The following is a 12,278-nucleotide window of genomic DNA, read 5'->3' on the forward strand; positions in this document are numbered from 1 at the left end:
GATTTGCAAAGGGCGTCCATGCGGAGGCGCAATGGAAGCATTGATGGATATCAAGCTCATAATAAGGAACGCTCCCTCGAAATACAAAACTTCATCAGGATTTGTTGGTTGATGTTGAACCAAAAGAACTAGGCCCGAATAGGCAACGTTCAGCCGGAGCTCCAATCCATGGGCTGAGTCATCCACATCATGGCCTGGGAAATTTTATTTTGCAATTAGTGGGGCTATGACAATTATTTTCGCCTTCAGAATGAAAGACGATATTAAGAAATTATAGAATATATATATCTAGTGACAGTGGCAATATATCACCCGGTGGATTGCGTTACCTTAAACTATCAGAAGTTGCTCGCGCAATACTCCCGCCGCCAATTATTTGGTGCCCCTCCTCCAGTTTGAGAGCCCCGCGCCGCAATGTCTACATTCGGGGAATATTTCAGAGTGACGACGTAAGCATTGACTTCTTATTTTCACCTCTACTCTTGATCTGAAGATATTTTCTAGCTATGGCGAGTCCCATTGCCGGTCCGTTGGCTGCATTGTGGATGGCTGCCCTCCAGGAATGGCCCTCACCGAGGAGGACATTCAACCACAGATGACTCGCAGACGGCCAGGTCAAAGCGCTCTTACCACGCCTCGAAACGAGAAAGATAAGGTGGAAATACAATCTGGGACGGAATTTGGCATCACTCTGGGCACGCCAATTGGTATGGTTGTCCGGAACGAAGATCAGAGACCCAAGGACTATGGTGGAAGCACAATGGATCTTTATCCCCGCCCTAGCCATGCGGATTTCACTTATTTGGAGAAATACGGTGTGAAAGCTAGTAGCGGCGGGGGTAGAAGCAGCGCTCGTGAAACTATAGGTATGTTCGCATTGAAGCTTGGAATTTTTCGCGCCTTTTTTTGGGGGCGGGCAGGTGAATGCCAGGACTGCCGTTGCTGACCATCACAAATTATCAGGTCGGGTTGCGGCGGGAGCTATTGCAGAGAAATACCTTAATCTATCACACAACATTGAAATTGTCGCTTTTGTTTCATCTGTGGGAAACGAGCATCTCTTCCCCCCGACTGCGGCACACCCCAACCCAACAACAAACCCCGAATTCTTAAAACTCATCGCTAACATCGACCGACCAACGGTCGACTCTTTCGCTCCCGTAAGGTGTCCCGAAAAAGCAGCGGCGGAGCGCATGACCAAAGTCATCGAACTTTTCCGAGATCAGAGCGATAGCATTGGCGGAACCGTGACGTGCGTTATAAGAAATGTTCCTGTCGGGCTCGGGGAGCCATGCTTCGACAAACTCGAGGCCAAACTTGCACACGCGATGCTTTCCATTCCGGCAACAAAGGGCTTCGAGATCGGGTCCGGGTTCCTTGGCTGTGAAATTCCAGGCTCCATTCATAATGACCCATTCGTCGCAACCGCCGATAACCAGAATGGACAGACACCTGGTCAGAAAAGATTAACCACCAAAACTAACAATTCGGGTGGTATACAGGGAGGGATTTCAAATGGAGCATCAATATACTTCCGGGTCGCATTCAAACCTCCCGCCACAATTGGCCAGGCTCAAACGACGGCTAGCTATGACTTCGAAGAGGGCGTGCTTGAGGCTAAAGGCCGACATGATCCTTGTGTCGTTCCCCGAGCAGTCCCCATAGTCGAATCTATGGCGTCCCTCGTTGTTATCGATGCGTTGATGGCTCAAAATGCCCGAGAAGCGGCTAAAAACCTCCTCCCGCCCCTTCCTCAAACTACACCTACGCATTCCACTAGCCAAAGATAATTATTCTTTTAACATTCCTTCTGCTCTTGGCATATATGTTGGCGTGATATATAGAAAATCAAGCATGAGCATGTAATGGGCGAGAACAAATATTTTTTACGGTTTCATGAGAGCGAAGCGACAAAAATCGCATTCAGTAGGAGTCGAGAATTTTAGAGAAATAGATTTACTTTTTCTATTTATGATTAACTTATGTTTGCAGAAACGTCTGCCAAGCTCACAAATTTGAACCGTCTCTCTTTCCACACACGTCTCTGAACTCTTCATTTGGTTAAATATACAGCCATTGATGCATCCTGTGATTGCTTCTTATCATGATTGCTTCGCTAATTAAGTGACCCATTTCTGTCTCCCGCAATGATAGCTCAGCTCCACTGTCTTATACCACGACGAATCCGTCTCCTCTTCTGCCGTCGTCTCATACCAATTGGCGAATAGCTCAATGGTCGTGAGACCTCCAGTGCCCGCAATGCCCAACAGTTGCCTTTCAATCTCTATATCAAACGGACCTGGTTTAGCCGTCTCCAATACGAAGCACGGGCTCTTGAGCTGGTTGCCAAACACACGACACTGAATGCGCCACGAGTTCTTGATTTGATTATGCTTTCAGGGCAGAAAGGCTCCACGGTGACAACTCGCATCAAGGGCGACATTGCAGGCAAACACCTTCCATCAATGAATACCAACAGTTCATCATTGATTTTCGAAAATTATGTGGAAAAAAATCCGATCGATTCCGAATCCATACCCCCATTTGATCTCCAACCCACTCGGTGGAGCCTGTCAGGATTGTCGAGTTGACAATGAGAAGGACAGCACTGGGCCCTATGACAACATCTCAGATCTGAACAACCATCAGGTGAAAATCTGTAGCCCAATCCCAGTCCCAGATGCTACTGATAGAGCCAAAATAACAGATGTTCGTTCCCGATCATATATCATGTCTTCTTTGAACATGCATGCAGACCTCAATCCAGCAAATGTGTTGACACATAATGATAAACTATCTGGTTTTGTCGATTGGGAATTCGCAGGCTGATATCCTGAATAGTGGGAGTACACCAAAGCATGCTATATTGTGTTGAGATGGCAGTTTGTCTCCTGCTCTCCCTATATAACAATACATGCGGTCTGTTCCTATTCGATGCCAAATTCGTTTCCAATTGTGGATTTTAAGAGTTTCCACCCATCCCTACTCCATCCTAAAATATCATCGGCTCCGGGACAACATCATGGAACCCAACGCGATCTACTTTAGTCTCTCAGTTCTTTCAGTTGAATACCATTGAAGGATACACGTCTCTGAAGACGTGGAAAGTGGCATCGTTCACCACGCAAATAACGAGACGGGCCGCTGGCCGTACGAGCGCAAGCACACCAAAAGAGCTGTCCGGATAAAAATGTTAGTATTGGTCTTGAAGATAGGGATTGTCTCTCTACCAAGAGCACGCGTCCAAATCGACCAAATCTGCGATCCAAATATGATCACTCAGGCGCCTGAGTTTAGATGCAGGAAATGGACATGCATTAAATAGTGTGGCACGCTTGTGCAATAGGGGCATTATGGATGCTCCTGAACTAATCGGTGGTGATGCCCAAAGCCATATGAACTCGCAGATGCGAATCGAGCCAAGAGAGTGCTGCTCACGCGGGAATATACCGTTGCATCGTTGTAGTTGTACTTTTTGCAAGGTTCTCTCTTTTCTTTTCTTTTCTTTTTCTGGCCATGGAGGCTTGCGGTGCAACACATGGACACGAGACGGGTTGTCTTCATTATGCTGCGGAGTGATGCGCTGGAACTATGGCTATACTAGTTCACTATGTTCAAGTTTTTGATCAACCTATATAGTCTTCATGGTTAAGGTTATTCAAGGCATGAGATGGTCCGTTGATTGTTACAAATTCTACACCATAAATTTAATACCCTTTCAGCCACAAGTCAGTTGGTGGATCGGTTTGGCCAATTTGGCTTGTAAAAGGGATTCAATCTTATGTGGCAGCATTGCAAGAGACAAGCAATACCCCTCGTAATATTTTTTCAATATCATTTTCTAAAAATCAATGAGGTGCTGCTGTGTCTAATCTAAATACATATAGAATCCAGAAGTAATAAAAACATATACCTGACGCCTAACAATTTTCATCAAAATATACATCATGTTTAATTTCTTGAAAAACGCTCAAACATTCTCTGCATCGTGGCCCCGAACCGTAGCGGTAAAAACTACGATCGCAAAGCGCTCAATTGGTGTCATGACAAGAGGGCGCAGGATCAACCTACGGAGTTCAAGCACGACGCGACCGCAACGCATACCGTGTCGGCCGTGATTGCGTCTGCACTTGTTCTTGTACCCGTGCCAGAGTTTGCGTTTGTTGTTGCCCTTGCAACCACGGATCATCTTCCAGAGTCAACCGACTAATTCCTGGGCTGGGGAGGCGCCTGCCTGGAGAGGGAGGAGGGAGAGATGTATATTTCTGCCGAGGGCTAGGGGATTCAGAGGCAGTATCTGATGCGTAGCTGATGGAGGCAGTAGATGTGGTGGTTGAGGGTGGTGAGAAACGGAGGCTGTCCGGAAGGGTGGAGTTGAAGGACGGGAAGGAGGGAAAGGAGGAAACAAAAGGTTGTTGGCGGGGAATTGAGGCGTAAGGGGCTGGATGGGTTGCTGTTGGATCGCTGGAGAGAGATGTAGAATGACTATAGGAGGGTTTATGATTGTGTTCGGTGAGAGCCTTGTGGTGGTACTGCGTAGAATCGTTGAAGCTGGTCATAAAGCTGTTGCTGTTGTTGTTGATGGTGGTGATGGTGGTAGATGGTGTGGTGTGTCCGCCTCCGAGACCGGAATTCGGTTTGATGCCAGGGTGGTTCACAGATGAAATGAGCGTTTGTTGGTTAGAGGACGAAAAACTGGGTACTTTTTTGTGAGGGTCTTCGTATGTTTGAGATTGAGGTTGGTTTAATTGGCAGGTTTGCTGTGGTGATTTTTTGTCCAGAGGTGGTTGCTTCGTCGAATTTTGAGGCGACCGGTTTGTATTTCGTTGAGAGAATGAGTCCTGAGCCCTCACTTCCTGTCCTATCATGAAAGCCACAATCGATTTTTCTGCAGCGTCAAATTTGTACTGATTATATAGACCCTGGTAGCGATAAGTGGCTAGATAGATGCACGCAATCAGTTCGATAATTGATAGGATTAGGTTGACTGCATTCCCGGTAGTTAGGGGCCTCATAAGAGACTCAAGGAGGGAGAAACCCGCAACAAGAAATGAGATTCCTAGGATTGCGGTTTCGACAGAGTTTCTAGGCCATCTAAACACCCCTGCAACAAGGAAAATAAAGACGGAAGTTGCAAGCAACACCCGTTTCAGAATTTGAAAGGAACTGCCGGGATGCTCTTTTGACCTAACAGCCCATTGTTGCCTCTGTAAATCTAGTGGCTCATCTCTAATCGAAAAGGCTTTGTCGAAGAGGCTCTCCAGACCTGTATCATTTGCAAAATCACTTGGGGGAAAGAACCTTGGAGGAACCATAATAGTTTCCAACGACGATGCAGCCTTGCTCTCCTTGCTGGCTGATAATTTTGGTTGTAAAACTGGGGCATTATGGAATGGATTAGGTTTATGTCCTAGGGCTTTGAGAATGGACTGGACTGCGCCCGGGCTCGGTAATCCCAAAGGTGGCTTTTGGGCTGACGGCAACTTATTTTGTTGTTGAACTGGAATAGGTTTGGGGGCAACGCTTAATTGCAATGATTGTTGAGATGGTGTCCAGTCCATCGCATCGGCGCCATCAACGATATCTGTCTGGGGGGACGGCGGAATAGATGGCTCCGGGGCAGTTGGTGTAGCCGGTGAAAGCCTATTAACCGGGAACCGATGTAAGCTAGCCTGTGAATTAAGAAACGAGGTCTGAGAGTCCGGCGAGCTCGCAAGCTGTAACTGGGTTGAATGCTCCTCTCTTGGTTTCTGGGGTAGCAGAGGTTTGTCGTCCTCCTTCCATGAGATAAGCGGAGTGGTATCATTTTTGATAACCCGTCTCGACACTATCACAGACTATCATACGAGTTAGCAATTATACGATTAAGACTTCACGATATTAGGGAAACTCACAATTACAGTAAAAATGCCCATGAAACCATGGATAGCAGGAGCAATCTTGGGATTGAGGCCAGTGATTGAAGGGTCCTGTAAACAAGCCCAAGCGACAAATCTAATCACAAGAACAACGATTTGGGCCTTGTAATACTCGCCCAATCCAGTCAATCGTCCACCTCTCCCATTCACCTTAAGCCTAAGTTTCGGATTCCACCAAATTGATAGGATCGCTAGGGACAAAGCCAGTCCTGCAACTGGCGTCAGAACTGAAGAACATTCGCGGAAAAGCGGTTGATGCTTCCAGAGCCTGTCAACACAAAATGGAACCAGCCTTAATGACAGATCGGATTCCAAGTTCTGAGGGGCGTTGCCAGCAACCATTGTCCCCATGAGGTTCCAGGCAAGTTGACCAGCAACGCTAGCCCAGAAGCAAACAGCACCAGCGAAAACTATCATGCTCCTCCAGCTCCAGCGATTCGCCTGGCGAGTATGTCGGAAAGCCCGGCTTTTCTCCATCATCCGCATCAGGTGGTCCGACTTCGCCGCATATCCAGCTTGTCGGATGCGATCGCGCACCTTGGGCTCGCAGGACTCGCAGACTTGAGGGTAGCGCTCCTCTAAACTCTTCCGGTACGCGGGATATGACACTTCATAGACTTCATAGTCAGGATGCGACGGTGACGGTAGGTATGAAGCAAGAGTCTGGGTGAGGAGATGCTGGTTTTTCAAACACGTTGAACAAAACAGCGACGAGTCCGGCTCTGCGATTTCAAGAGAGTTTGCTCTGGGGAGTGGTTGTGCGTATTGTGTATATCGAGTGCCCGAGGAAGCTTCGATAACCGGGGGATCGGTGATTTCGCCATGCTATTTTGATCAATATCAATCGCGCAAGGTGAGATAGGATATCAAAACGCGCTCACCTCGTCAAGGTAGTTCACTGCCAGGCAATGTTGACACTGCCACTTGCGGAGGGACTCGGACTGCGACTGAGCAGATCGAACGCCGCAGTAGAAGCAGCTCAGTCGCTTTTTGAAGAGGGATGGCATGGCCGTCGACATGCGACATGCGACAACGCGTTGGGGGTCCAGTGTCGCTGGCGTGCACAAAGGGAAGGGCAATATAATTGTTTATGTTCTCAGATAAATAAACGCGGAGGAGTTAAGCCAAGTCAACACAGCAATCGCCGAGAAGCTTGGCAGCGTCGCCTGGAGAAGGAATTGGCGCTATATATTTATACAATCCACACCATCCACTGTTTGCTTGAAAGAGAGGGAATAGATAAATACGACAACTAATGAATGCGGGAATTCACAGGTGTTCAATACTTCTATGGCCCGGCTAAATAGTCGATTCTTCACAATGCGATCAATGGGCTCTTATGTGAATGACCATTGACAGCGTCAGACACAGCATTGGGGATTGGGGAATATAGTCCTCTCTACGGCCATTCACTCGGGAGCTAGTCTCCTAATCGCATACTATATGATTGGAATCTCTAATATTATCTATCTTGTTTGTTTGTGAGGGACTAGACTCAACCCGAAGTCCGTGGAATGATTGAAAACGTGAATCTATTCCGGACCAACCTCGAAACACGGCATCACCTTCACTTCCAATGGCTTTGGTGACTCTCGTGTCCATCGGGCTTACGACAGGTGCCCTGGGTATTTGGCTGGTAACGCTCCTGTCTTCACCGAATGAGTTGCTGCATTCATTCAGTTCATCTCATGGGCCGGAGATGTTACATCCTAGCTACGCACGAACGAACTTCGGCTAACCAAATTTCCAGATTACCTGTTACTTCTATTATCGCACATCCAATGGTAGCCATAGCCATACTGATGGACCGCCGTCGAGCCGAGAAAATGCATCCCGTCATGCTCACCTTCTCGTCGTTCTGGGCAGCGGCGGGCACACAGCAGAAATGCTGTCCATGTTAGCGCGTGCGCCTCTGGATCCTAATATCTTCACCCACCGCACCTATGTCGTCAGCTCAGGGGACTCATTCAGCGCTCTCAAAGCTACGGAATTTGAGAAGGACCTTCTTGAGCAACATTTGCCTCCTGCTTCTCCTGCTGTTACTGCTGCCACTAGTAAAAGAGGGCCAATCCCGTCTCCGCCTACAACTCTGCAGAAACGCCGCCGACAGGAGAAGAAGAAGCCTGAAGAAAGGAAGCCTCCAGATTCGTCTGCCTCTAAAACACTATCAGAAACACCTTCGTCATCATATACAATCGTCACCGTTCCTCGCGCAAGAAAGGTACATCAATCATTCTTGACAGCGCCGGTATCGACCCTTCATTGCCTGTGGGCCTGTATAAATGTTCTCCGAGGCACACATCCCGATCAACAACCGCAGAAGGGTCATGATATATCCTCTCCATTGCCAGCTCTAACCTCAACGGGGCTAACCCCACCAACAACACCCTATCCAGACATAATCCTGACAAATGGCCCTGCCACCGCCGTCTGCGTCATCCTGGCTGCAAGGATCCTACGTGCCGTCGCCTCCATTTCCATATTCCTCCTCTGTAACTCCTTCCGACAAAAACCGTCACAACAATCGCAGTCCTTTCCCAGGCCCCAGGAAAGATATCTACGCACCGTATTCGTCGAATCATGGGCACGCGTCACTACGCTTAGTTTATCAGGGAAGATAGTGCTGCCGCTTGTGGATCGGTTTTTAGTGCAATGGGACGGGCTGGCAGGGCGTTCGAGCTGGCTCGGTGGGGAAGACTGAGTTTTGTGGGTGCGCTTGTCGCATAGTTCTAGAATTTGTGGGGTTGGGGGAACAAAACCGGAAGAAGAACAGACATCACAAAGCAAAGACCAGGTATGCACGGTTCTTGTTATCGTCCTTGCGCCGAAGTATGCTGTACAGTACATATCGTGGACCAGGAGACTGAGTACTCTACAAGTCCCATCCTTGAAAAAGAAAGAGCACTTGAGGCTGCCATGGGCACAGTGAAACGAAAAAGAAGGAGAAGAAATGTTTTGAGACGATGATTGAATCTCTCGTGCAGTCAGTTTGTCATACCGTCAGACTTAGTTACATGGTCGTCGGCTAAGTAAGTGCGCGCGAATGTAAAAAGAGACTCAAGGGGAAGCCTTCGCCCAAAAATGAAAAAAAAAAAAAAAAAATAAAAAAAAATAAAATAAAATAAAAATAAACCCATGTAATCTTTCATCTTATAAAGTGCGACTTGCTTCGCGTCTTGTATACTGCGTGTAGCACATATTACAATGTACAGGACATGCAAACCAAATTGAGAGTTTCCTGGCATCCAGCCCTCGCTTCGATCCATCCATGTCATGTTGGGAAGGGGTAGCAACTCAAAGAACTCGAGATATTGAAGCACGTAATATTATCAGCTTGAGATCATTGTGTAGAACATGTGCCATTAAGCTTATTCCGTGAAATCTCAGTTAGCATTTTTTGAAAGAGTGTGAGCGCGATGAATTCCTGGAGAAGACAGGCGGTTTGCACTTTTACAAATCATTGTTTGAGCACGTAAGAGGATTTCCTCCTCCAAAGGATAACTCCCCAGCAGGAATGAGTTGGGAGCATTGGATTCTCCTCTCACAAGGACTCCGTAACGTGGTTAATAGCCGATGTGAAAGACAAGGGAAAACGAGGCCCAGGCCTCTCACCAGCCAGGGAGGCGGTTGAAGATGTGATGAAGGAAGCAACTATATGTCGTCATTGCCCTTGGGCAACAGATGAAGTATATTCTGCCTGGATTGCGGGAGAATGATCCGGTCTGTGTCGAGTATGTCATCAGCGTACACGGCGTAAAGTAGAGATCAAACACAGAAAACAAAGCTCGCATACGGAGTATTCCAACCAAGCTCGGGCCTCTGGCTTTGCAAGGAATATAGCTCCGTAAGTTAGTTAGCTCCTCTACGAACTAGAAATTCCGAAAAGGAGAGAAAAAGGAAAACATAATTGGAGGTAGTGCCTTGCGGAAAGGTTGCCCCGTCGCCTCTTCCATTTGTTCCTCGACTTTTAAAAAGAACTTAGACAGGGCAGTACCCAAAACCACTGGATAACAATCAAGCCTTTCGGGACTACTCTCGACTGCGTTTCGGGTGCCCTGACGATCAATCTTGAGCTGCTTGACAGCTGGATGTGATGGCTGTCTCCCCATCCCTGCTAACTCCTGATGGAAAAACTCTAATTGGATCGCTGCACTGGGCAACTTGTGACATTTGCCGTATGACAGCAGGACATGTGTGTTTCGGGAGAAGAGAATGCTAGGGTGGAGACGAATTCAGGGCAATATTTAATGGCTGGTCTCTGTTTGGTCAATTCTGCTCCGAGACGATGTCTCCGAGTGCCTGACGACAGGCCAGCTTCCTTTCGACCAGGAAACGTGGAGTGAGAAATACGCGTGCTACGATGGAACCCTCCAGGCGGAAAATGCAGTCACAGCCCCTGGGGTGGACCGAACGAGACTCGGTCAAGCTGTGCGCACAGTCAGGATGCCTCGTTTTCACGCCCAGGGTTGTCACAATTTCTCGGCGAAAGAAAACGCGGAGAATACTAGTATCATGCTGATGACTGGTTCAAGAAGGGCAGCACTCTAGAAATCCAGGACAGGCACCATGAGGCGGCCATTGGGCAATTGGCAACAATCGTCAAGTGGACATCAGGTCGAACAAGACAAGAGACGTGGACAGCCAAGGAATAATTCCCGTTCCAATACATACGTCGCTGCCCAGTGCCCAGGCGGTTAAGGAGTTGCCAGGCACGCACTCCCCAACGCCGCCGACATCATTCTCGAGAACAAGTCTTAGGGTTGAAGTTTGAGCCCAAAATCATGGGGGAAAAAAATGAAAACGTTGGGGATGGCAAAACTCTCTACACCCAAGCGGGATCCGATCGCAACCAGGCTGACTTCCACATTTTATACGTTGTCACATCGTGTCTCATATTACACTGTTATCCCAACGCCATCCCGAGCGCTGACGCTTCCGAAAGAAAAATGTCAAAGGGAACCGACGCGGAAAAACGGTTCTGTTTCTTGCCCTATTCTTGTTCCTGCTTTTGCCCTTGCATTGCTTTCTGTGGCTGGGTAGATAACGACCGCTCATGCCGGAGCGTTTTCGTCTCTGTCTGTACTGTACATGTTGTAGAGCAGCAGCAATCTGCTGGTTGCGTGGGGGTCATCATCCAGAGTGCATGGAGTGTGCGAACCTGTCAGATGTCGGGATACGGGGAAAACATGGTTGCGCACGTACGTTTTGAAATTGGAGATTTCTCTATTTGACCATCCACATCCAGGTCATAACGCTGGCATACGTGATTACCCCTGTAGAGGTGCAGCACCTTTCATGGGAGCCTGAAGACCTTCTCTTCTGTCTTCCTGTTCCATAAGGGCAAACATCAAATGAGAGACTGAGATGAAGAATTTGCTTTTCTCAACTGAAAGAAAGGAGATTCGATTACTTGAAACACGAAGGTACGCTGAAAATGCAAGAGCACTCACTGCACCAGACTCCCTGGCTTGTTTGCTCAGACCGTTAGGCATATTGAACCCCCCCACCATCCACTATGCTGGTATGCATTGGTTTTTAGCATGCATACTCGTGATATGAACAAATGTATAATACAGCCAAAGTGGTGGTGCAATTTCTTCATTCCATTTTTTCCACGCCTTTCCTGCCAACTTTGTTTAAGTATTTTTCAATCGAGACACCACCCATCGCCGGAGGCTACCAGAAAGAGCTGAATAGCTTATGTGAGAAGACGGGTAGATCAAGCAAGTGACTGAAAACAGATCAGCCTCCATCTCCAAGCCCTACCAAACGGGTCTCATATGAGTATACTCTGTACTCCGTATAGTAAATCAAAATTTTTTTAAGGCCTCTTGGTAATACTAGGAGTGATGGATTTCAGTTCCCCCCCTTCCCCCCCCCCCCCCCCAACTTCATCCCCCTTCACCTTGTAACTCGTGTCTAGATCATTGAACTGACCTTGAACCCTACACGTTATATCCACCCCTGCAAGCCTTACTAGGCGGTGATGATAAATAGTATGTTCTGGACCTCCAAGGGTCCCAAAGCAGGAGCCCTACTCCGGAGTTCTGGGTTCTGAATGTGTCTCTCCATCTATGTCTCGGAGTTCGTCTTCCTGGTGGGAAAGAAGAGACAGGTAGAGAAAGTGATAGTATTGAGAAGAAGAAGCAGAAGATCAGAAACACTCTCTTGTCTCCGGCGTGTCGTGCGTTGTTTTTGACAGCCCAATATCACACCAGCTGGCCCCACGCCTCAGAAGCTGCAGCAGGCCTTGTCCTTGCAATATAAAATCGCAATTATAGCTCGATACCAAGCAAATCAAATGCGCTTCCGTCTGGAACGGCCGCTACGGCCGCTATGGAACGGACGCAGGACCAGTGG

General features: G+C 48.0%; 3 protein-coding genes across 3 annotated transcripts; 2 read left to right on the forward strand and 1 right to left on the reverse strand.

The window, feature by feature from the left end:
- Window positions 1–414: 414 nt before the first annotated feature.
- Window positions 415–1,790, forward strand: HCAG_05546 (chorismate synthase; the record flags this gene model as incomplete). The annotated part of the gene is made up of 3 exons (XM_001540029.1): window positions 415–449; window positions 505–866; window positions 964–1,790. 3 exons carry the CDS (start codon window positions 415–417, stop codon window positions 1,788–1,790), a joined length of 1,224 nt encoding a protein of 407 aa, XP_001540079.1.
- Window positions 1,791–4,076: 2,286 nt separating this feature from the next.
- On the reverse strand, window positions 4,077–6,925 carry HCAG_05547 (predicted protein; the record flags this gene model as incomplete). Its single annotated transcript, XM_001540030.1, has 3 exons — window positions 4,077–5,837; window positions 5,895–6,743; window positions 6,800–6,925. 3 exons carry the CDS (start codon window positions 6,923–6,925, stop codon window positions 4,077–4,079), a joined length of 2,736 nt encoding a protein of 911 aa, XP_001540080.1.
- A 569-nt stretch (window positions 6,926–7,494) lies between these two features.
- On the forward strand, window positions 7,495–8,619 carry HCAG_05548 (predicted protein; the record flags this gene model as incomplete). Its single annotated transcript, XM_001540031.1, has 2 exons — window positions 7,495–7,554; window positions 7,669–8,619. The coding sequence occupies 2 exons, from the start codon at window positions 7,495–7,497 to the stop codon at window positions 8,617–8,619; spliced, it is 1,011 nt and encodes a 336-aa protein (XP_001540081.1).
- Window positions 8,620–12,278: the final 3,659 nt, after the last annotated feature.

This window comes from Histoplasma capsulatum, genomic scaffold (genome assembly GCF_000149585.1).
Source record: "Histoplasma capsulatum NAm1 scaffold_5 genomic scaffold, whole genome shotgun sequence".
In the NCBI taxonomy this organism is placed as follows: domain Eukaryota; kingdom Fungi; phylum Ascomycota; class Eurotiomycetes; order Onygenales; family Ajellomycetaceae; genus Histoplasma; species Histoplasma mississippiense.